The sequence below is a fragment of the Equus caballus genome, chromosome 1, assembly GCF_041296265.1.
Source record: "Equus caballus isolate H_3958 breed thoroughbred chromosome 1, TB-T2T, whole genome shotgun sequence".
Classification (NCBI taxonomy): Eukaryota; Metazoa; Chordata; class Mammalia; order Perissodactyla; family Equidae; genus Equus; species Equus caballus.
Window position 1 is genome coordinate 142,099,083 of NC_091684.1, and position 24,450 is coordinate 142,123,532.

Sequence of the window (24,450 nt, forward strand, 5' to 3'; positions counted from 1 at the left end):
ACTCTGAGTGTGGTCCCCAGACCGGCAGACCGGCAGCACCTGGAGCCGATGAGGAGCAGAACCTCGAGCCTGCCCCAGACCACAGTCAGAATCTGCATTTCGACAAGATTCCAGGGTGATTCCTGGGCTCACTAAAGTGTGGGAAGCGCTAACCCACACCTTTCCCCCGCCTGCCCTCCCACCACCGCCATTGCTGCTGCCCTTGCATTTCCCAACCACAGGGACCTGGGAAAGGAGCCTTTCTTGGAAACAGGACTTGCTGAAACTCAAGGAGGCTCAGGGCTGACCCTGCCCTTCCCAGGTGGGCAAAGGGCTTCTCAGACACACTCACCTGGTGCTTTGTTGATGGCTGACTCTACAATAAAAGAAAAAATCAGGCATTGGTTTCAAAAAATGATGACAGCACCACCCTTTGAACAAGCCTCTTTCCAGAAAAGCCCCTCCCCTTTACAAGTTTCAGGCAGTGGAGGCAGGAGGCTCAGGAGGCTGCTTCAAAGGGTAAGTTTCCCTACAAAGTCCCCCAGGCTAATATGGGATAGTGGTGGTTCTTTTTTGGAGAAGGGACCTGCTCTATCTTCCTTTTAGAATGGGCCAGGAGTGAAGAAAGGGCACCAACAATCCTAATCTTCACTGATAGCCTGCCATGCATCAGCTCCTGGACATGTTCTCTCTTTTATTCTTGAATGCGACCATAAAGGACAGGCTTTTACAGAGGAGGAAACAAATTCAGAGAGGCCAAGTAGCTTGCCTCAACTTCTCCAGCTGTTACCTGGGAAGAACCAGGTATTGAATCCAGGTTTCATCAGTGTTGCAGACTCACAGAAACACATGAAACCTAACACACAAGAAATAACTGCGGTCGGCGTGTGCCCCACCTGAGTGGTGCTGGTGATGACGGCTCTGGGTGCGGACGTGTGTGAATGTGTTGGGGGATGGTGGGTGGGGTCCTCGGGAGAGTCGAGGGCACAAGTGAGAAGCTCGCAGAGGGGCCTAGCCCTTCATGGTGGTGGGCCACGGCATCGATGAGATGCAGTTGGCTTAAGGCACCCTTCACACATTCGTAATTCAAAATAAAATATCATTACAACATAAGTGGCAGACAGACCAAGGATGTTCAGATTTTTCCAATGGTGACTCCATCAATGTTTTTTGGAGCAAGTGTAAAATATTAAATTCTATCATTTTTTTCTCATTCTCTTGGGTGCCCTGCTTTTGCTGATGCACTCAGTGCACGTCCCTGTAGGACCCACCTTCACGCCAGCTCTGAGGCCTAGGGAAGCTCACTCAGCTATGTGGAGGGGGCAGTGATATGCCCCACCTGGAAGACCAGCAGTGCCAATCATGGTTAGGGAGGTGAGGAGGCTGAAAACGCAAGTGAGTCACTGCTCTAAGGATTTCTGGAGTGCCCGCTAGCCCCATTCCTGGGCTCTGAGTCAAGAATGTCATTGAAGACATAGGACAATAGAGTGTGAAAGGAAAGATGTTCCCTGGTGTCAGATACCCTGGCCAGCCAGGGCAGGTGCTTGGCTTTTGTTCCTGCTGCTGGCCAGATCCCGGTGCCCTGCCCCGCACCCCAAAGCCTCTCTCAACAAAAGCCACAGCCAAGCAGCTCAGGCTCCTCCTCCAGCACATCCAGGACTGCTCCGACTGAGAACAGGAACAGCCCGCTTCCTCCCGCCGACCCCTTGTTTCAAGGCTAAAGCTACAGAGGCAGGAGCCACATCCTGACAAAGGGAACCATGAAGCAGGGCCTCACATGCTAAGGTTTTTTTTACCAGAGGAGGACAAGGATATTGTTTTTGTCTGAAGAAAACTTTGAAGTGTCCCAGGTAAGCTTCTCCTCTCTGGGAATAGGATCAACAACTAGGTGAGCTGGGTTTTCATAGTGTCCTTGATAAGTCCCTGGGAAACCAAACCCTGGAGGCGAAACTCCATCATGCCCTGGTGGAGACACCGACCTGGGCGCTCCCTTCTGGGCGGCTCGGGGGAGGCGGCTCCCAGAGAGCTGGTGATGGTTGGTCATTCCGTCATTCAGGGTCTATTCAGGCCCCTCCCCTCCCCACTGGAGAGGGGCTCTTCTTACTGTTCACCAACACTGGATTTTAGTTCTGAAGGGCAAAGAAGCCTTGCCTCCTTGTGATTTCAGGGGGGAGATCCAATTGGACTATTTGGCCCTGAACCATCCTGATGAAATGAACATCACAGGCAGCCTCGAAGGAGCCAAGACAGCACCACACAGCAGCCTCACAGGTGAGTACGGAAGAGACAAAGGGCAGCCTTATCTTTGAAGCCTGGGGAAGTTGGCTATAGGGGCTGTTCGCGAGGACACAAGACTCAGATGTGTTGAAATAATAGCATAACAAAAGAAGTTGTCCATCATTGACAGTTTGCCGCATCGGGCACTGTACCAAAAACTTTTACTTGCAATATCTTAATGATGCTGTGAATGCAGGTACTATTCTTATCATCCATTATGCAGTTGGAGAAGTAGCTTACCCAAAGTCACATAACCAGTAAGTGGCAGAGGTGGCTTTCCAATTCTGGTCTTACTTCAAAGCCTGGGACTTTAACCACTATCCTAGGCTGCGTCCTCCGCAGCACAGCTTAGGTTTCTTTCATCATGACTTCTTTCCTGCCTCACTGCTCATTACCAGTAATTAAGGGTCTTCCCAAAATGGAGACGAGAATCGCCCCGGGCAGTGCCTTGGAGCCCACACACCCATTATTCACTTTTATCAACTCTGGATCTAGACAAAGAGCGGAGTGGTTGCTGGGAATGTATCTCTTAAATTTCAAGTTTCTGTGTTATTGTTGGTGGGAGGAGGAGGGGGGAGAAACAGAGACAACACATGGAGCTAGATTTCTTCAAGGCCTCTATTTCAACCAGTGTGGGGAAAGTGTTTTGTTTTTTTTTAAGAACGCAAAGCCTGGAAATCAGATGGCCTTGTAGCGGGAATCACGACAGAGTTAAACAGCTTAACACTATATTTAGGATATGCCTGCACTTAAAAGAAATAGCTTTGTTTGTTTGTTTTTTTTAAAGTGTGTGTTTTCATTTCCTATGAGTCAGAAAATATCCAAATTACCAAGAATCTCATCTCAGTTCTAGTTACGAGAGCAAAAAATCAGAAACAATCCAAATGATCAAAAATAGGAGAATAACAAATTATGGCATATTAAGCAGATGGAGTATCATATAATGATATCATAAAAACTAGGTGAGTCACATAGGAAGGTGCTTATGCAAAATTTTTTGAATAAAGTTTTGAATGAAAAGCCCTATATACACACATAGGCAAAACATATAGAAAATATATTTTTTATAGTGGTAGTGAGATTATGAGTGACCTTTTCCTTCACAGATTTTCCCTATTGCTTTTGTAACGTTTTGTGACACACAAAAAACTTGAAATGTATACAGTTATATGGTGGCATGTACATTTTGGCTTATTTGCCTTGCAACTCTGTATCCAAATGTGGCAAAGAGCTTTTCATTTGAACTCACAAACTGCTGCATGGAATTTACATATTCCTTCAAATATATAACACGTATCTATTGCTGTTAGACAAACTGGAATGAATTCTTCAGGTTAGAGTCTCTTTCATCCAAATTTAATTATGCCCCGTTTATCAGTAATACTTTATCTTTCTTGGGTAGGAACCAACGTTAGAAAAGCATAAGGAGAGTTCCCAGCCCCCTGCAGTTCCTTCAATACAGTAGCAAGACCCAATTCTCTCTGGCATACCACCTCACTTTTCATCTTTCCTGGAAGGCTGGAAAATGGATTATCTGGAGATCCCCAGGCCTCCTTACCTGTTACGAAGGCTGAACCCCTGCAGATCAGGTCACTGCCTTCTCTCAGGGTCGCAAGGGCTCGGGAGTCTTCCCATGGAAGAAGTGAGCATTCATGGCAACTCTCCTCCATTTGCTTTCCCAGAAAGCAGATGCTCCCTGTGGACCTCCCTAGTGGAGTAGAAAAGCTGATTTTATAGTCCCTAAGAGTCGATGTCATTATTTATTTATACTCTATTCTTTGTTCTAAAGATTGAGAGATGCTCTGGGACAAAAGCCAAGGCATCGCAAAACCAAACTTTACAAAAAGTTAAATGGCACAAAACAAGGAATGGGAAGTGGGTGAGAGTGGCGAATTTTTAAAGTCCCGCAGAAGAAACCTACAATAAAGAACAAAAAACTTGGTGGCCAGAGTAAATAGTAAAGCCAAAGCCTTTATAAACTAGCAGAGCTCATTTCTAAGATTTGAGAGGTGAGAGCGAGTCGTGAACTGCGTGTGGCTCGAGGACCTGAGAAAGTTACACAGCACGCCTGAGAGCCTTTCCCACTCATTTTAGGTGGTTAAAAATCTTCTAGGAAGGGGGCACGATACCTGTTTTCAATGCACTCCTGTATCATTTACTCTCAATTTGCCATGTAATCATATCCTATTATCACTTTTTAAAGTGTGTGCATTGCTTCCTCTAGATTATAGACTCCGTGAAGTCAAGAAGTCTATTTTATGCTTTTTCTATATTGTCCTACAACCCCCAAGCTATAGACCCTAAAATAATGTGTGTGCTTCTTAAGTGGAAATGGAATTTAATTCTTAGTCCCATAGGCCAAATCATGTATAATCTTAATTTACATCTATTCTCTAGTTACTAGAAGACAACATGGAAGCCCTTTCTGTGTTTAAGAGATAGTGAGCAGAACAAGAGATCTAGAGTAATAAAAAATTGTAGTCGGAGGGGGAAGAGAGAACCCAAGCGAGAAACAGGAGACAGTAGGGGCTTTCAAGTAGAGGATTAGCCACTGAAGAGATGTGAGCAGTTTTGCCAGACTTTGAGACTAGCAACACTTCGTTGCGGCACATTTTCTTTACATTTATTACATTCTTATTCCTCGGCAAACTATTCTGCCTTGTTCCTTTTTAATGTCTTGGGAAGGTGCTAAGGCAGTCTTGGAATGTTCTGGAAAGAAGTACTTTGTGAGGAAACAGCAGGAAGACAAATCATGATGGCAGTCTTCAAGCTAAATAAGCCAGCAATTAATCACTTGCTGGCTGGGTTCCGAGACACAGATATGCTGGCCATCCCTACGAAGCCGTCATCCACTTTAAAAACAAAGATGAAAAATCCTATTGCCTGGGTGCTGGTTCATATTTCTAATATGCTCATCACCGTGCTTTCAGCAACAATATTTAACCCTATTGGGGTGGTGACAGGGTTCACTTCAGATAATGGTGTCCTTGATCACAGCATGATTCAAGTAGTTACTCGGCAAGTGTTTTATTGTGAAATATGGTTTTCCCAGAGGCTTGGGATGGGATGGGGTGGGGGTGAGGGTGCTGATGCAGGATGTGGTCAGCCCATCGAAACCTGGCTCATTGGAAGGCCACAGAGCTATATTATTTCACTGCATGTACCTGGGAGTTTAATACCCAATTTATGAGTCCAAGCAACAAGAGTTCCACTGGAAAGACAACGTTTCAAATCCTGAGTATCTCCTGAGTTGAAAACAGACTCACCATCACACAGTGTGCTCCCCTCTCACCCCTATTCCTATGAAGCATCCACCCAGAAGCTCCTCCATGCCTCCCACCCAGTTGGCCCCTTGGGAGACAGAAAGGAGAGTCCTTCCTTGGGCACACACACAAAGGGCATTTTACCTTTCCCATCATTAGCTTTCCTCTGGAGACAGTGGGTTCCACAGTGGTCCTGCCCAGAGGCTCCTCAAGAATGAATGGGGCTGACCTGCCTTCACTTACACCGGCTGCAAGGCCTGTGAGCAGTATTCCTTATTCTGTCCGCTTCCCCTCAACTCAGCAACACATCCAAACACAGTTTGAGAATGCAGCAACAGAAACTCATTTCCAAGGGCCAGTGTTTTGCTTAGAAATGAAATGTGAATCTATCGCTTTGAAACATTCTTTGCCTCTTGTGCACAGGTGATTAATGACTCCGGAATTGTTACTTGAGGGTCTGTGTCTGGACCATTTGTCCAATTAACAAATGTATTTTGAATGTCTTCTATGTATGGGGTACTGTTGCAATGCAATGAATGGCCTCCAGGGGGATGGAACTGGGAATTTTCATTTCAAAAGGAAAAAAGTTACTTTCGGTTTCCCTAAGGACTCAATGCAGGGGGAGAAGGGCTTAGGGCTGAGGAGCAGAAAGAGGACCAGAGGAGAAGGGGGGCACTATACACACTCCACCTCGTTTACTTGTGAGGAAGTGTGTAGGGATGGGAATTAGGCGAACCATCTCCATTAAGGATGAAGAAATTGCAGCTCAAGTGGTAAAATTAACCCGGGGTCTCAGTGAGAGGTGGAGCAGGATGCAATGCTGGCCCCTCTGGTTTCCAGACCCGGCACTGCACTGCCTACCCCGCAGGAGAGCTGAACTGGATGGGGTTGAACTCAACCAGCTGAATGACCTCGAACAAGCCACTGAACCTCTCTAGGCCTTGAGGATTTCAAGCCTCCTTCCTGCTCTGAATCAGCATTTCCAGTCAGGGCCTCAGCCTTGGCAGGCCCTGATAAGGCCCTGACTCAACTCTTTGTTCTCCATGGCCTTGGTAACAGATGGAAATGAAACTCTCACAGGCAGCAGGAACCAATCTTATCCTCTAGGTCGATGCCCATTTGTCAAAAATTTGGCAAAAGTTGCATTCCTATTAGCGAACCCTCAACATAGCTTCATTCATTGTTTGGCACACAAAATTTATGACATCTGTCGAAGGAATGTAGCTCTGAAAACTCTCAATGTCAAAAAGTATATATAATGGAAGGAACATTTCTTGCGCCGCCTGACATTTCTAATTTCTTTCCAAATCCCTGTCTCCAATTCTGGGAATGATGGCTCCCTGAGCACCCAGTGCTTTTTGTTTTGATTGGAGGATTCAGATTTTTTTTTCTGTATGTACATCTGACTGCAGATTAAGAAAAAAAAAAATCACTTCTACAAATAGTGTTGACAAGTTGGAAAAATTGTTAACATACACTCAGACATTTGTTCAAATAAAAATGACATTTTTTTTCCCTAGATTAAAAGAAAAATCAGGCCCAAAGTATTAAACTCTGGAAGATATGTACTAGCATACCCCAAAATTTGAGTTTGTTTCTGCTAACAACCTCTAGAAGCAATAAGGAGAGAAATCGTTGCCTTCAATGCCAGTCTCAAAAAGTTCAGAATGTATCCACAAAGCACTTTTCCTTTTTTGTTAATAAACGACTGTAGCACTCTCATCACAGATGTCATCGTTTTTGGAAGGCACTTATGTTCCTACCCTGTACCCCTTCTCTCACTGTGGAGTTCCAGTGTTGTACCCTGAATAAGGCAACTTTGCCAGCTGTTCCTTCTGAAATCCGGGCCTGCTAAATTTCAGCAATGGAATTTAGAACACGAATCTTGAATTCTTTCTCTGACTTCATGGTTTTCTAAATGGTGACCACATCAGCTTCCAGCCTCAGTGTCTCCAATGAGGAGCCCTAATCTCCGAGCGGCCTGTTCAGGTTATCATCCTGGGGACAGACCCAAGGTGTGTGCCACATGGAGATTGGGTGTTCTCCCTTTTCTATTTATCAGAAAGATCAGGTAATAATCATTCTTCGACTTGCATGATGCTTCCTTAATTCATGGATTTCCTCTGACCCCTGGAACCCAGGGAGGAAGTCAGGCGATAAACCACTCGTGGTCATGACAGCTGCAAGCTGACTCAGCCTACACCCTCCCAGCCGAAATTGCTGCTTCGTCTCTTTCTCCCTATGTCTAGTAGTTGCTTTTCCTCTGCTGTAAAACATCTGAAACAAGTGGAAGAATCCAAACGGGGCTTATGGAGTCACACAGGCCTAGGTTTGAAGTCCGACCCCACTCCCTGTGAGCTACAGGGCTGCAAGTAGGTTGACCCAGCCTCCTTGAGCCTGTTTCCGTGTTAGTAAAACGGGGACTGATGTGAAGCTGAAATAACATGGGTAAGGTGCTTATTACAGGTTTTGGCGTATGGCATCCGAGAATAGTATTAACAATCATCATCATCATCTGGGGCAAAGGGAGTGTTGTCCCAGCTTGTCCCAAGCTGGCTATTAAACATCCTCTGTGGTGGTCTCTGGAGCACGTGTGGCACGCTGAGGACAGCAGCAGTTGGTGGTTATCAAGCATACCTGAGGGGCTGTGCTATGTACTTCATTACACGGGTTATGCATTCGAGTCCCATGATAACCTATGTGCTAGGTGCTAATCTTGGCCCCGTTTCATAGATGAAGAATCTCAGATTTTAGGAACTTGACAGGCTAGGCAGCTAGTAAAAGGGAAGCCAGATCTGGCTCCCAACGTGGGAGTGTTGGGTCCAGGAAAGGCCTCTAGGACTAGAGGTGAGGCAGAGAGGCCTTGTCTGTCTAGCTGAGGAGGGCAGGGTGAGCCCAGGAAGGTGAAGATGCGGCAAGGTCAAGACCCAGAGCGTTGATTTGCCTTATACCCTTTTTTTCTGTGGAGAAAAACCTGGTCAAAGGGCTTGGAAAAACAGCTACCGAGATGTTCAATACTTTTCAACGGAAATACTACCCGAGCATCCACAGGCGTTCTCGTTTATCTCCATTCTGCTGTGTTCACTTTTCCTGAGAATGCCTTTTCTCCCTGCAGCACAAGTTTGGCCAACTAATGTTGTTGCTCATCTATCTGGTTCGCTTCAAGTCTTCAAGAGTGATCTGTGATACTTTGTTTCCTACTCTGAGAAAATGACCGACGTATTGGGAATTTAGAACTCAATGTAAAAGCAGAAAATCACAAAGACCCTTTAAAGCAGTACTTTCAAGTAGAATCACACTGCTGGGGACAAAGCAGATTTGGTGCATTACCCCATAATTTGTTGATCTGTATGTTTGGCACTGCTGAAGACTAACACATGAGGCACAGTCATCAAAGTAGTAAAACCACTGCTGAAGGGCCTACACGGAAGTGCAGATACAGACAATAGACGATAACTGGAGGTAGTCTTCTGGAAAGGGTCTTTCCTGCTGGGTTGTAACTTGAACTGACCGAAGGGATGCTGCCTTGAGTCGTTCTGGGAGGGTAACACATGGAACCCCGTTTCCCCCTGGACTCTGGGATATCGTTTTGCTTTCAGAAACCACCCATCAGGGAAGGTGGGTCAATCACGCGATCTAAAGTTCACGAAGTAAAAATAAACGACAGGACCACCAGATTTAGAAAATGTCCTACATTGTGCATTTTATTCCACATCATTATACAATGTTTACATATAGTTATAGCTCTTAAGAACATGGTTTTTCTTCACCAATTATATGTAGTGCCTAAATCTTTCACTTTAACATCAAGAAATGAAGAGTGGAAACCCACATCGAATGCTGTCCTACGAGCTGTAATGAGCTGCAAGTGTGCCAATTAGAAGGAAATGGTCTTAAGAGAGCAGCGTGACTTACAAACCCTTGGCTTTAGTGAATTCAGGCATACAGGATCCATAGTCTCATCTCATAGTAAAACTCAAGACAAAATAAATTAGTGTTGGACGGAGTTCTAAATTGTACAATATGGAACGAAAGACCACAGTGGGACCTTTTGTTTAAAGTAGCACCAATCCACACCTGATTGTGTTTCCAACATGAATCTTCCTGATGAACGCGTCGTTGGCACTTCGAGTGGAAATCTTCCTGCTCTATCTAGTGAGGATTCCTAGACTGACTAAGCATACCGTGCTGCTAAACTCTCTACGAAGTGTGGCAACGTCAACCCGGGAAATGGCACATTGGAATCTTTATGGCCCTGACAGGGGCTTGCCTCTGTGTGTGTGTGTTTTCCCCACCCCCTGATCTAGCTGGTATGTTGTGGATGTTTCTGTGACAGTGGTAAAAGTAAATAAAAATGCATTTACGGGGTTTCAGGGTAAGCATGGTGTTTAAAAACAAAACAAAAAAAACAACAAACACAACATGAAAGAATGTGGTTCGCAGCTAAGGAGGTTTTCACATGTTGTTTAACTCCAGTAAAGTCTGATCCAGCATCTGATGCATACTAAGGTTTTCTTCTTTGGCGTGAGCCACTTTCTCTGTGGTGGGATTAGAAAATTAAGTCATGAATAGCTGCGCTTCGGACACAAGGGTGGTTTGTGCCTTTAGGCAGGCGAACATCAATCACAGACACGGGGGAGACGATTAGAACCAGGCATGCTGGGAGGACACTCCTCATTTCCACACAAGGACCTACGAGGGGGAAGCCGCCTCTGACCAGGAGGAACCACAGGCACAGCGGGTTCTCACGGAGCGGCCAGGCGGACCCTCACCAGCAACCCACTCAGAACAAAGCTCAGGTGGGGTCAGGTGACGGTTCGCTGGCCGTGTGCCGTGGGGACGGGGAGGTGCTTGCAGCATGGAGTTAATAACAGCAGACATTTCTGAGTCACAGGCAGTGAAAAGTCTGAGAGAAGTGCTGTGGCACAATCTCGCAGAAAACAAAGATGATGTAAATGGTTTTCTGACAGCGTTTGAAATCACTTATTTCTGTTGCTCATTAAAAAAAAGGATCAACATTTCATGCACACTTAGTACGACATCCCCTTGCTACTCTTAAAGTGTTCTATTTATCATTAGCATGACAGTCTCACCAGACTCCAACATCACCATCAGACGGAATCAAAGCATACCTTTCAACCAGGGCCTTCTGACATGAGCTCCTGTTTTCAAAAGCTATTCTGCCCAAGCATAGGTACATTTAACCATATTTCAAACACTATACCAGGTATTAAGATCTTAGGAATATGAATATGTAATAGAAATATATATATTATATACCATACCCCATATATAATATATATATATAACTATATATATATATATTATATATACACACCCCCCCTGCTTTGGCTTTCTAACTTAAAGCAGGACTCAGTTCTCTGTAGGAAATAGAAAACATTTTTTTTTTGGTTCTCATTATATTTCGGTTCAAACAAGAGGACCTGCTGTTGCAAAGAGGAGTGCTGAATTGATCGTTATAAATATTTATCCATATACATATGTATTTTTACCATAAAAGCTGTTTTGAGATTAAAGAGAACTTAATACTCGAGATAGAAGAAGATAATGCAGGCGAGGCCAGCCTTTCAGCTGCTTCCCTCTGCTTTCGTACACTTCTGCAGAAAGCCACTGTTTTCAACCCTATTAGTTGGAGGTACGACAGTCTGAGGTTTCCTGCCCAGGGCTCCACTCCTAGAATTCAGCCCCAGTTCTTTCCCATTTAAGTTTAATCCTCATTCAGGGCCAGCTTTAGTTGGTTAGTTAGGCGGCGGTTTTGCTCAAGTTGCTGGTAGAGTTGATCTGTACAGGTCAGCAAGCAGGTTAGCAGAAGAGAGAGGGAGAAGGAAGAGAGGTTAGCTAGACTTGGTGAGAGGAAGTTAACAGACAGAACACAGAGATACCTCAGACACAGGGCACTGGCTGAGCGGTTTACCCTCACGCCATGGTCATCGGTCCCGTCCCCAGGGAGGGTGGATGGTAAAGGCCTGGCAGACCTAGGGGAAGCCAGGACCTCTCTCTTGGTGGGAGGGGAGGGGAGCAACAAGATATGAGGGAGAGAAAGAGTGGATGTTTCTCCTGCACCTACAAAAACCACTGTGTGTGAGCTGGAAGCAGTTTCTGGCAAAAGCTGAGGAACTGAGGCAGGGCTGGAGGCAAGCCCAGCATGTCACCCACTCCTTGCTAGGGCTCAGTGGTGATCTTACGGTGACACCGCAACCTGCCCATTGCTGCTCACCTCTTCCTGGACCCCCTTTCATGTCCACTCCAGGGGCTGGCTTTCCTTTCAGGTAATACCAAGAGGGGGCAACAGATACTGCATTAACATTTTTTGAAATGCAGAACTAAGCTCGCTGCCCCTCCCCCAGTCACCATGACACAGGGTACGAATTCTGAACTCTTGTCCAGCTTTGCTACTGGGTGTGTGTACCAAACAGCAAAAGAACACTTATCTCCATTCAAAACTGACTTCAAATTTATCTGCTTACTTCTTGAAGAGGATGGCATTCGAGTTTGGCGCTAGACGGATGTGTGTAAAATGAACAAAATCTCAAACATCTACATGGAGACCAGTATGATATAAATTTTACACATTGGTATGTAATCTGCAAGGAAGTCTGTCTGTACTGATAAGAGTCAGTCTGTATCTGACGGTCCAAGGGACACCCAGACAATGACAAGAACCTGGCACCTACCACAAAAAGCCGGAGAATACAAAATTGTTGTGAATGACAGTAACACCCGGACCCAGAAACTCTAATGATCTTGAAAAGTTGAGAAGCCCAGCCCTGGGGAAAATGAAAATGTCCAGTCTCCAGCCCAATGTCTGTTGGGAAATTGATCAATTCTTATTTTAACTTTCTCTGATAAACAGTAGGAGATGGGAAAGATGTTATGTTCATATTCTATTTTCTAGCTTGGAGTATCTGCCGCCTTGTCCTCTTTGCTCATCCAAATTTTCTGAATACTCAAAACCCTGGTCAAATGTCACCTCCTGCAGATGGCTTCCAATTATTCTCTCTTCCTCGCTGACTCTAAACGCACATCACCTATTAGTTCAGACTTGCTTCACTCATCTGTTTTCTCACAAGATGGCCAGCTCGTGGAGGCCAAGAACATTTCTGATTCATCTCTTGACCATCTTCCACTACTTTCCACAGTGTCTTGCAAACCGAAATCCTGCCACTATACTCACAGCCTCACATGGGGAAGTATCCAAATGGGCAGGCAGGATGTCTCAGTCTGCTGAGCCAATGTTTGGCCAAGCTGGAATGGAAGAACTTCAGAGAAACCTTAGGGAATCAATGTGAACTGAGCTTAAATGACAGCTGTCCCTACCACATCCTCCTTTGCACCTGCTCCACCTCAGGTGCCATGGAGCTGAGACACCTGGGTAGCCTGAGGGCAGGGATCAGAAATCGTTACATATTTGGAAGTATTTTCCCCTCCTGTCCCACCTCCCAGGTGTTGGGGCCTCTAGTGCCCAGACTTGGCAATGCTTTCGATTTGGTCCAACCAAGGCTCTTGCAGCAGCTGTAGCTGTGGCCTACCCCTTTGAACTAGAAGGCTGGGCTCTGACAATTTCTCGATAAACTCAACTTGCTACTTATCCTCTTGCATGCCCACACCTTCTTGGGCTATTCCAGATTTGCCTTCCCAATCCATCAGTTTCCTATTTCCCCTTGTAGACTGTACTTAGAGAAAGTGTGAAAGTCTCTGGAAAAGCTTCCAAAAAACAGATGTGCCCTCAGACTTAACAAAACATCTGCTCAGCAGAACGTGCACTCTGGCCATTTTGTCTATGGCAGGAAGCAGGGTTACTCAGAGAAGGGCCCACGTCTATCACCCTGAATTTAAAGAAGAACCAAGCACGAATCATGGTCAAAAGTAGTCCCAAGGAGCCTTAGGAAAAGAAAAACGTGCAATTCCAGACGTCTTTATATTCTCAAGGGAGAGACACCGTCCTGATGGAAGTCTACTACAGCACTGCTAAAATACTCATGTCACAGACCTCTCAAGGGTATTCTTTTCTCTGCTCTGACGTCTCTGTTGAGTGATTGACATGACAAATTTATTTGACTACAGTGGTACATCAACCCTCTTAGGCTAACAAAACCTACACACAAACAGATGAAGATCACCCACATTTAAAACACAGCAGAAATACAGCCAGACTTTTGAGGAAGGAGAAATGTTGGGAATTAAGAAACAAAAGTCCACATCATTTTAAAGTTCTAATTTTGCAATGTTTGTGTGTGTTTTTAATCACTTACTTGCTGTTTTTGAAGTGAAATAGTGAAGCCCAAATAAAACAGAACTGTATTCTGAATTAATTTCCACCAACTAATTTGGCGGGGGGTGCCGACGGGGAGAGAATCACCTTCATTTGCTATACTTTAAAAATGTTCACAAATGAAAAAACCCAGCTATTAACACAAAGATTCTGTATGTACAATCAATTTTGACTTGAACATAGTAATCACATTTAGTAAACCTAAGATGTCATTTCATGATTGAAATGAACGTGGCTGAGTAATGAATATCCTTTGAAAAAGTTTTAAGTGTTCTTTGTGCTAAAAAAAAACGGATGATCAAGGATCTCAACTTACGTGATTTGAATCCAAGTTCTTTTTCACCTTTCTCGATATGTAAATTCCTAGCAATGGGGGATGGCTGGGGAGCCATTCATTAGTTAATCACGTCCTCCCACGCAGGGCCATCTAAATATCAACAAAGAAGGCTCACCACACCCCAAACTAAATAAACCTCTGGCAGAGGAAGACACTGCTTAAGGTGGATCTTTCAATTCCAACAAGCAGCATCCTCTGTGCAGACGTTCTCAACCCAGACTGTACACCAGAACCGTCACAATCCCTAAAAAATACAGATGCCCAGGCCTCACTCTAACCCTTGGAAACCAAAACTCTGAAAAGGACTCAGGCATGGGTATTTTTTTTAAAAGTTCCACAAGGAACCACTGCTTTAGGAACTCTTGATATTAACGTATAACGTTCAGAATGAAAAGGGAAAAAGCAAAAAAAAAAAAAAAGCAGCAGCCAAAAATTAACCCTCATATGCATGAAGCAGATTTGTAGTTTTATTCGGTTTTGGAACTAAAATGTCAATAAATAAGAAGTAAAAAGAAAAGCCAACAGAAACAGTTCCACAGTGTTTATTTTACACTGAAATGAAGAGCTTCTGTACAATAGAAAGCACAGTGTGTGCCTGGCCCTACGGCAGGAAGCTGACAGAAAGAGCCAGGCTCAGCTGGAGAAGAGACAAACCGCAGAGCTCAGAGAGGTGGAACGTCCAGCTTGATGAAAGGGTCTTGGGAGAAGTGAAGCAAAGAAACTTATCTGCATGAAGAGAAAAGATGGGAGAAAAAGAAAAAAAGTGGCACAAATGGAAAAAAGGAAAACCGAACTCAGAGATGAGAACAGCACTTGAAACACAGGTGAGAAGCAGACATGCAAAACCCGCGGCCAGCTGCACCTGCAGGAGGACGGCCATCTTTACCCCCCAGTGTCTGGACCCGAGGGGTCACAGGCCCCCTCTGGGTAAGGGTCCATTTAAAGACTCATGAACAGAATTTAAAAGCAAATTTTAAGCGAAACCCCTCTCTCAGAATATTTAATTGTATTTGATGCTAAACGTTTTCCCCATAGAATCACCACATTTTAGTAACTGGAAAAGATCTTAGAGACTGTGATCTGGTCCACCCCCTCATTTACAAATGCGAGAAGAGTCATGGAATGCTCTCTAGTTTCCATGGTGACAGTCGTGTCTCTAAGGGCAATGTGGAGATTCTATAACCTGTAAGGCAGCAGGCACATGCCACACTCTTCAAGCTACCATTTTTCTGCATGGGTAAAGGAATGACAGGTGGGCCTGGAAACGAAATTTCCAGCTCCTAAGGAATTCGCTGCTATATTATTAGAACGAAGAGCATACTCGGTGAAACATTTCAGGTTAGAATTTAAAGAGGCAGAGTAAGTTTAATGTTTAGGTTTGGTTAGTAATATGTAAATTACTTCTGTCTGCTCATGGTTCTCATGAGAACAAGACCATCTACTCCAACACTGACTGCCTCACCATAGAAAAAGCTGGGCCATTAACTCCCAAACTCATATTGCACAATCTGTGTTCTATTTCCCATGTGTTTGACACAGTTTGTGGTGTGTTTTGCATTTTAATTCCTTTTATATAAATACAGAATATTAAAGGCTTGGTTACTCAGCAGAGGGTTCATTTCTGTCTAGAATTCTTAAAAGTGAGGAAGAGATGATCTTTTACAGCACCATTCTTCAGGCTGCATTTGATCAATTTCCTTTCCCTCAGAACCTCAGTAACCTGACACTTTAGGGCTCTTTAAATGTGTATTTCTTTTATGAAAATGATCACATTGTATTTCATTGAATTTCCGGAAACCAATTGTTATTTCCAGGGAAGTTCCTGCACAACTGCACAGCTTTCTAATTTCACTTGAGCCTCGTTTAACTTCCTAAAAAGATAGCGCTCAAGTCACTCATATTGCAGGTCACTGCTTGGTGGGAACAATCCAGCTCAGAGATTATGAAATAAACGGATTCTGAAAGGAAAATGACTTGTACAGATCCTTAAACTACTTGGCCTTTATATTAGTAGAATGTGAAAAAACAATGACGAGCCTAGATTACGCAGAGAGTAAACAGAAAGGTGCAAAGATGGAGATTCTGGAGGTACAGAAGGAAGCAGCGGTGAGTTTATCGTATTAGCGTGAGGGCGCGAATGTGAGCAGGCAGGGTGGATGAACATTTACATGGAAGTCATATCGTTGAGAGCGTGGTCCAGCTCCTCGCTGATGGCTTTGTACTTCAGTTTCTGAGCGTACAGCTCGTCTATGACCAGGAAGTGGAAGGCAGAGGTGCAAGGACATGGAGAGTGATCAAGAGATGGAGGGTGAGTGAGGGTGGCATGGACACCATCCCGACACAGCAGCAAGAAAAGGGCAATGCATGAAGGAATTGGTGCCGCAGCAGGTGGCCAGTGCAGGAGGCGTGCGTTTTGTTTTTAAATGAATTGAAACAAAAACAAAAAGAACAAAACCCATTAGAAAATAAAACAAGAAAGACTCAATATGAAAATCATAACAAATAGGGTAGGTAGGTTTATCAGTAAACCATGTTAAGCCCTAAACAAAACCACAGAAGGCTGTCTCCTGGGTGGGTAAGAGAACACTTTTCTTTTATAGGGCCATATTTTAATTACGGTGGAGTAGTCAGCCGCCTGCAACTATAAACAGTGGAAAAAATATCCAAGGGCAGTGTTTGGGAAGAACAATTCGTGACAATAGTCTGTAATCCTTCTCTGGCTCCACTTTCGGGCCACTGACTTCCTGACAAACTAGACCACTAAGCCGTCGATCTCTCAGTGCTGTGTAAACTCCTCTTGTGGTCTTCCTGCTCACGCTGTCCTGTCACCGGCCCAGGGGGCTTGAAAGGCGCCGACAGCCACACTTTTGACGGTGGTAGTGTGCCCAGCCTGCACTTTACAGTTTGTCATGATGGAAGTTTCCCACTTTGCTGCCCTCTGGCAGACTGTTTGGTAACCATTCATCATTCTCTCTTCTCCGTCAGCTTGGCTATCATCTGCACCAACCCCCAGTCCCTCTCTAGCCCCTTCTGCCTCTGATGTACATATTCTATGTACTTTTTCTTTCTTTCCTTTCCACAGCTGACCCTTCACAAGCCTCAGAGCTCAACATTTAGGATTTCTGTGAGATACAGTGGGTGTTACTAATACAAAACCTTAAATATCTTAGGGGAGAAATGCTTAAGTATAATCTCAAAATACAATGCCCTATTATCCCCACCCCCTTTCAGGGTATAGAGCATTTGCCAAGATCATTAATGGCTGAAAAAATCCCCACCTACACCCTTACACTGAATTCCTACTTGGAAGAAGATGAGTTCTGTCTAAAGACAAATCCATATCATTCTGTCAATTAGGAGGGGTGACTAAAGACAGACAATACACTAGAGTCTTTCCCACTTACAACCACCTCACCTACTATGAAAAATAAACCTGCCACACTCCTGAAGGGTGTCTAGTAAAGTTGGATGGATCTGGCATTACAAAGAGATGTACCCTGTCTGCTGGCTAACAATCATCTGGTGAGCAGAGGACTCAGGCCCAAGAGTTTTAGAGCCAGAGAATGAAAACCCCGAAGGACAGACAGGAAGAAGGTGCAAGAGCAAAGAGGTATATTAAGGAGGATGCATGTGGATTGGAAAACTGTCTTGCCAGGTCAGTATTCAACCATAAGGATTAAATTAAAAACAAAACTTAAGGTCTTACCTTCTAAGTCATCAATGCTTTTCTCCAATTTAGTTACTGACCTCTCTGCAAATTCAGCCCGAGTCTCAGCCTGTAATGATTCAGTTTATTTCGATTAAAATTGGGAAGTTTATATTTCCAGTAGCTACAAATATAGAGAAAACCAGAGAATGAAAACCAAGCTCAGCACCCATAAAATGGGTCTGATACTACCTGCCAGTCAGTCACCACCGTGAGAGGCGGCAGCTAGCGCAGTACATGAACTCCAAGACCACCTATGCATATTCCTGACTTGGATCATCATAACTTTAAAATGAAAAGGCCCTGACCTGCTCCATAAAAACAAACTCATTTAAAATCCAGTTGGCTTTGTCCAAAACACTCATAATATTACCTCCTTCAGCTTGTCAGAAAGGACCTTGATCTCTTCCTCATATTTGTCTTCCTTCTGTGAGTACTGTAATTAGAAAGAACATTCCAGATGTCAGGCCACAGCTCACTCAATACTCTTGTCTTCTAATACAAAGAAAGCGCCAGCCCAGCCAACAGATGTTGAGGATCTCTTAGGAGGTAATGGAGCCCCTGATATCAAATGGCATAGCACAATACATTCTCTGTTTTCTTGCCTCTTGTTTTACATGAGATAAGAACAAGATAACTTATCCATTTGGCACTTGGTTTAAATTAAATTGTTACAGATGACTCACATACTCAACATAAAATACATTCTTGATTAAAAAGAATCTGTTCGCCAATAACCATTAGGAAATCACCTCAAAACGATTCCATTTACTAAAATGCCTGATGCACTACTGCTTTCATCGGCCGGGCCTCAGAAAAGAAAAAGCGTGTGTCTTTTGAGTAGCTCTTAAGACACTTTTCCCCCATACCATGCTCCTGGCCTACCTTCTCAGCCTGAGCCTCCAGTGACTTCAAGTTGTTCGTCACAGTTTTCAATTCTTCTTCAAGCTCGGCACATTTGCTAATGTTTTCGATCAGAGGCAGAGAGGGTGGGAGACAAGCCAAAGGAAAGAGGAGAGAAAAAGGAGAGGGATGGGAAAAAATGAAAACCGAGTCCTAGAGAACAAAGGGCTGCCTTAAAGTAGCCAAATCATCATGTATTAAAATGCTCAATTTTGCCATGGACACTGCCCCCCTTGCAAGAGCAGAAGGCAGGGTGACAAACACCAACAAATTTGAAGTGTGATAATTTGGCTGCTTCTTTGGCTGCACCAAAGAGCATTTATGAAGGAAAAACAAAGGAGTATAAAGGACCCAAAGAAAGCACTTAAAGCAAGAAATAAGACAGCAGAGGGTGTAGTGAAGGTGCAGGCGTTACACCAAACGGACCAGGAGGCATTGGAAGCTGAAAGACGTCTGGGTTGCAGTTAAACCTAAAAACCACACATGAGCCATCAGTACCTTATCCTCTGCAGCCATTAATGCTTTCAAGGTCTGATCCATTATTCTTAATTGTTCTTCCAGCTGTCGAACTTGGCTGTTAGTGGACACAGGAAATGCACAAGGCCATTCTCAAAATCAGTGTGCAGGTAAGGCATGCGGTGATACACACATTCACACACAGACACCCCGCACAAGTGCTCCGAGTTCCGTACTCGTAACTCATCCACGTCAACACATAAGGAGCCCGGAGCTGAAACAGGTACATGTGCAGCTGCCAGAAGGTCATGCTGTTTAGTCACTGCTCTGCAGCACCCCACACACGGCCTCCTGGCACCGGGCCTGCTTACCCTTCTGAGAGCTCAGCCCGTTCCTCTGCACGTTCCAAGTCACTCTCAATGATGACCAGCTTACGGGCCACCTGTAGCAGGACAAACAATACACACACACCATGGGGCTTGGAAGCTTTGAGTAAGGGGGTTTGGGGGTGGGAATTGGATCCATCTGCCCCTAGAAGTTCTTGTCCACAAACAAGACGATCTTCTTTCCCATGGACTGGAGAGAAACCTCTGTCCATGAGGAGTGCCACTGGAGAGAAGACCAGAGGCCTCTGCTTACAACGACCCAGAATGGTTAGCGATGAGTGGGCAGTCTCATTTTAGGTCCGACCCAGGTGAAGTCTGTATAATTACACAGCAGCCAGACCAAAGTTTGGAAGGAGGGAGAGAGACAAAATTCACAATCTCAAAAATAGCAGTATGAGGAGACATGACGCGTTTTATGCTGAAAAGGTGGGGGCTGCCAAGCAAATACTGAAAATAATCCTAAGAACTCCATCAATTTAGAGCTTTGTACCTTAACCTGCTTTTTGTGGAGGAAGGTGAAGTGCCAACAGAAATAGCAAGAGAAGCTAACGTGAGATAAGCTGGTGAGATGACTAATGAAGCCAAGTCTGTATTTAGTGGGAGAAAGAACCAGTAAGAAGAAAAGATCCTCTGAAGCATTTCAAAATTAATGGGCACAGTGTAATCTGGAGATGACGACAATAATAATAAAAAATAAAAGAGGGTCAACGCCATTTTCAGGATACCCAGGATGTGATAAGTAAGGGAAATACTAAAACCTTAATGGTCATTTTGGATCTGTTACAGAGGTCGTCTTCATGGGGACACAACCAGGAGCTGATTCACCCTGAACCTGTCTTGATAATGGGATTCCACCACCTCGAGGAGAGAGGAGGACAGACTGAAAACAGCCTCTGTGGATCTCCCGAGTGAGGGCATGGTCCGCGTCTCTGCGCTGCCTGAAGCGGACGGTGCTCGGTGACTCACGTCCGGAAGAAGCGCCTGCACGCTGACAGCAAGAGGCTCCTTCCACAAGACTCAAAAGGCCCAACTCTCCCTTCTCCTGGCCAAAGAGCTTTTGCTCCAGTCTTTGCGGGGGAGGGCAGGGAAGCTTCGGTATCTCCTAGTGCTACTACTGGCTTCATGATAAAGCCTCGGATCCGCTAGCAGGATCAAAATAAGAACCATTTTCTGGAGACAAAGGAACTCTGCTTCTCAAAACCAGGCGTTTCTGCCAAGGAAGCAGATCATTTCACTGGAGAATTCAGGGCTGCACACTCTCCCTGGCCCCCCCCCCCAGGGCTACTGCTGGGGAGTCCACGAGGCTTCGGGCCCCAGGATCTGACCTCTTCATACTTGCGGTCGGCATCTTCAGCAATGTGCTTGGCCTCTTTCAGTTGGATCTCCTGAATTTCCATTTTCTCTTCATCCTTTTGGGCTCGGCTCTCAATAACTTTCATGCCTCTGAAAAGGAAGACAAGCAGGAAACCCCAGGTTTAGGGCTGACCCCCACAAACCCAGGGCAGGCTGCGTGATCTGTGGGGTCAGTGTAACTGGCAGCCCAAAATAGAGCACAGAGCTGCTTTTATTTTCCAAAACACAAAGACTTCTGCAAAGTTCAGACTTTGCAGAGCTGAAGGCAGAAAAAGACACACACTTCTGTTTATCATGAATGTACTGGTGAAACTGTCCAGGCATTCAAAGTCAAATGGAAGGTACCATGTCAGGATGCTGTTTGAATCTGGGAGGCATGGAATCAGGAAAAGCCAACATGCTTTACTCGCTATGTAAATAATGGGATTTCTTCCCTCTCCTAATGGGAAGCTTCGGCTTGAAAATGGACCAAGGTTAGAACAGAAGCAAATTTATCTTCATGGACCCCGTCCTACAAGGAAAGTAGCTGTTCTTACCCCAGGAGCCATAAGTGAAAATATTAGATTGAACCACATGAAACTGCTGACATTTGACCACTTCAGACCTCCAAAATGGCAATTTCATATGGGTCAACCTAATATTTTAGATGTGAAACTATGAGTTTTGCCTTTAGTGGAACTCCTTCATAATAGAGGCGTTGAAGACAGGACTGACACCATCTTCTATGCTGATGTGCATATTAGGGTCCAATAGCATGGTGTGTTATGGGAAAATGTAAAATGACCTCTGATACACTACAGATTTATGGAAAAACAAGTCATTTAAAATGGCATGCACTTGCCAAAATCTAAGTAGGCAGTACAGTAAATAAACCACTCTTTTTGGATGAAGCACTACGATCTGCTTTAGGAGACCTGAGTTCTAATCTTGCCTCGGCATAAACTGGCTTTGAGACTCCGGACAGGACACATCAGTCTCTGAGCCCTAGTTTTTTCAGCTGTAAAACCAAGGGATTGGAGTAAACGATCTCTAAATTCCTTACTACTCCAAAGTCTAAGATTATCAGATTGCCTTTTCGGTTCACTAACAAGTGTATTTCAGGAAGAAGTCAGCCACAAAACCACTGGTATGTGTACACTGTAGGAGATGATGAGTCATCTTAAAGAATTCCAAAACTCCTGCCGGAGAAGGAAACAATAAGCAGCAGTGAATAATGAGCTGAAAGCTTCAGCTAAAAAGCTTCTTGAATCCCGAAGTCTGAAATCACTCTTCATCCACGGTGGCAGGGAGCAGAAACTCACTTAGAAGGTGGAGAAATGGACAAAATAATTGATTGCATTCTTCTGCCCTGGTCACAGTACAGACAATACACTTCCAGTGTTCTGAGTCACCACACCACTTTGTCATCCCTCAAGCATCAGAACTCTTTTCGGGTCTCACCGGGTGCTTCTATGCAATATGAATACATTAACTTGAACAGCTGAGCATAAGAGAAAATGCCTTCCAGAATATATGAAGTTGTGCTGGTCTATGTGGCCACGGTTCTCCTTTACTACCACAAAGCTGAATCTTGGAGCAGTAAGCCAGGCACAGCCAGGTTACACTGGGAGCGGGCTCAGAAGACACGAGTACCTGACTGTTTCAAGTGGGCGCATGTGTCTTATCAGCATTACTAAGTCCATAACAATTTACTTTTGCAGATCATGTTTCTGTTTTATCTGTGCTTTCTCTTCTACCTATTTGGGCTATTCGACAAGCAACAGCCCACCGAGGCCTGAGCCTTTCTTTGGTGCATTTTAAAATCAAGTTATCTTTCAGAAAAAATGCAGTCCTGTGGTCAGCAGGAACAAAAGAACCAATGTTACCCCTAGAATTTCTCGTTTATACGTCCATCCCCGTTGCTGGATGGTGAGCTCTCCGAGGGCAGAAATAGGATCTCTTTCTTATTTGTAATCTGGGGGCTGAAAACAGTGCTTTGCACATAGGTGTCCGACTAATGTTAAATGAACAAAACCAATAGTTACACCCGGGACCAAGTGAGGAAATGATCCCACCAAGGGATGGGAAAACTCTTAGCTCCAAATATTGGAGAAGCCCTCCCGCTCCCCCAGGAGGAAAGGCCTGTGCTAAGAGCTGGGCTGGATGGGGCGTCCTCACCTCTCGCTCTCATCTGCTGCCTTCTCGGCTTCCTCCAGCTTCTGCAGGGCTGTGGCCAGACGCTCCTGGGCACGATCCAGCTCTTCCTCAACCAGCTGGATGCGTCTGTTCAGAGAGGCCACATCGGCTTCAGCCTAGGCAGAGAGAGCGAAAGGCATGTCAGAGGTGGAGAGAGGAGACGGTCTCGCCTTCGGGAAGTGGCTGAGACTGGAACTCTGATTTCAGTCAGGAACCCAGACCTTGTGGTGAGCTACCTTTAAATGCGTAACCAGCCCCAGTCAACTGTGGAGTTCTCAGTTCACACACTGATTTCTACTGTGAATGTTCACACTAGTGTAAATGCAAATCCACACCCACAAACCTCATCGAACAGACGGACCCTTAGCAAATGCTCTCTCACTTGGTTCCTTTCTTCCATAGATTTCAACACACCAGCTTTACCTGACTGTTACAAGAGACCTTCATTAGACAACTCCCTCAGTGGGGGCCTGATGTACGACAGAGACGACAAGACTTACCCAGGCTCAGCCACATAAGGCAAGAGCAGCACAGCCAGAAATCAGACTCAGGAGTCTCAGTTCCTCTTTCTCCTGGCCAATTTCTCAAAGAGGCCTTATAAAGGAACTAAAATATTTTAAAATTCAGCAGTTCTAAAATATACACCATAAAGACACACAACAAAATCCAGGAACCACCTTCCCCACTGCCCGTTTCAGGACCCCCTTCAGAATAAGTGCTCACACTGGAAGAGGGCCAAGACAAATTTCCCAAGAGTTTTTAACACAAGCCTACTGGAATTTCTTACAAGTCAAGGTCGCTATAAGGAAAGTTGCAAACTCCTTAGAAGAGAAGCAGTGCAGATGCTGTTTTTATTTGGTATCTATCTCTGAAATAAGACACTTCTTGGGGATTCAGTGATTACCTACTATAAGCATCTATTACGATGAGCCTCAGCGCGCTGGCCAGACTGTGATGGTCTGTTATATACACTTGCATTGGCAGCTGTTTAAATATTATGCATGGAAATGAAAGATGGAACTTACGAGTCAGATATCATTTCCTCATCCTCATCCACTTTGAACATATGCCTACCACGGGGTGACAGGGTTTTCAGGACACTGGAGAGTTTTCTAAACATGTCGGGACCTATGCTAGTTCTCTATCTACATTCCTTCTTTGCTCAACTGTCGCTTCTCAGGTGCACGGAATCACAGTTCTCTGCAGAGTATGGGCTCAGTAAACGTCTGCTGAATAAAACGAGTAAAACCAACCTAATTTAAACAAAAGCAACTTTCTTAGCCCATGGACCCATGATATACACAGTTTGAAATGCACACACA

At 44.8% G+C, this 24,450-nt stretch overlaps 1 protein-coding gene and 2 long non-coding RNA genes across 31 annotated transcripts in view; 2 read left to right on the forward strand and 1 right to left on the reverse strand.

Annotated features, from left to right (window-relative positions):
• Positions 1 to 9,935, forward strand: LOC138917687 (uncharacterized). 3 transcript variants are annotated; one of them, XR_011426048.1, is made up of 3 exons: positions 1 to 1,829; positions 2,147 to 2,250; positions 6,360 to 9,935. It is a non-coding gene; the product is annotated as an uncharacterized lncRNA (long non-coding RNA). The 3 variants fall into 3 exon arrangements; XR_011426047.1 differs by having other exon boundaries at positions 8,635 to 9,935; XR_011426049.1 differs by having other exon boundaries at positions 4,942 to 7,241.
• TPM1 (tropomyosin 1) overlaps positions 9,197 to 24,450 on the reverse strand; it is a 27,278-nt gene continuing 12,024 nt past the window's right edge. For 4 of the 27 annotated variants that reach the window (XM_023616172.2, XM_023616182.2, XM_070235407.1 and 1 more), the window contains 7 exons: positions 23,111 to 23,244; positions 20,926 to 21,043; positions 19,586 to 19,656; positions 18,741 to 18,816; positions 18,229 to 18,291; positions 17,856 to 17,925; positions 16,314 to 16,396 (listed from right to left, as the gene is read on the reverse strand). In XM_023616172.2, the coding sequence (XP_023471940.1) occupies positions 16,314 to 16,396; positions 17,856 to 17,925; positions 18,229 to 18,291; positions 18,741 to 18,816; positions 19,586 to 19,656; positions 20,926 to 21,043; positions 23,111 to 23,244 (615 nt within the window). Of the gene's footprint in view, positions 11,322 to 14,675; positions 14,876 to 16,313; positions 16,397 to 17,855; positions 17,926 to 18,228; positions 18,292 to 18,740; positions 19,333 to 19,585; positions 19,657 to 20,925; positions 21,044 to 23,110; positions 23,245 to 24,450 lie in introns of those variants that run through there. The other 23 variants (XM_023616169.2, XM_070235312.1, XM_070235365.1 and 20 more) reach the window with 10 other exon arrangements.
• LOC111767555 (uncharacterized) lies at positions 19,317 to 24,380 on the forward strand. Its single transcript, XR_002799325.2, has 2 exons — positions 19,317 to 19,384; positions 20,387 to 24,380. It is a non-coding gene; the product is annotated as an uncharacterized lncRNA (long non-coding RNA).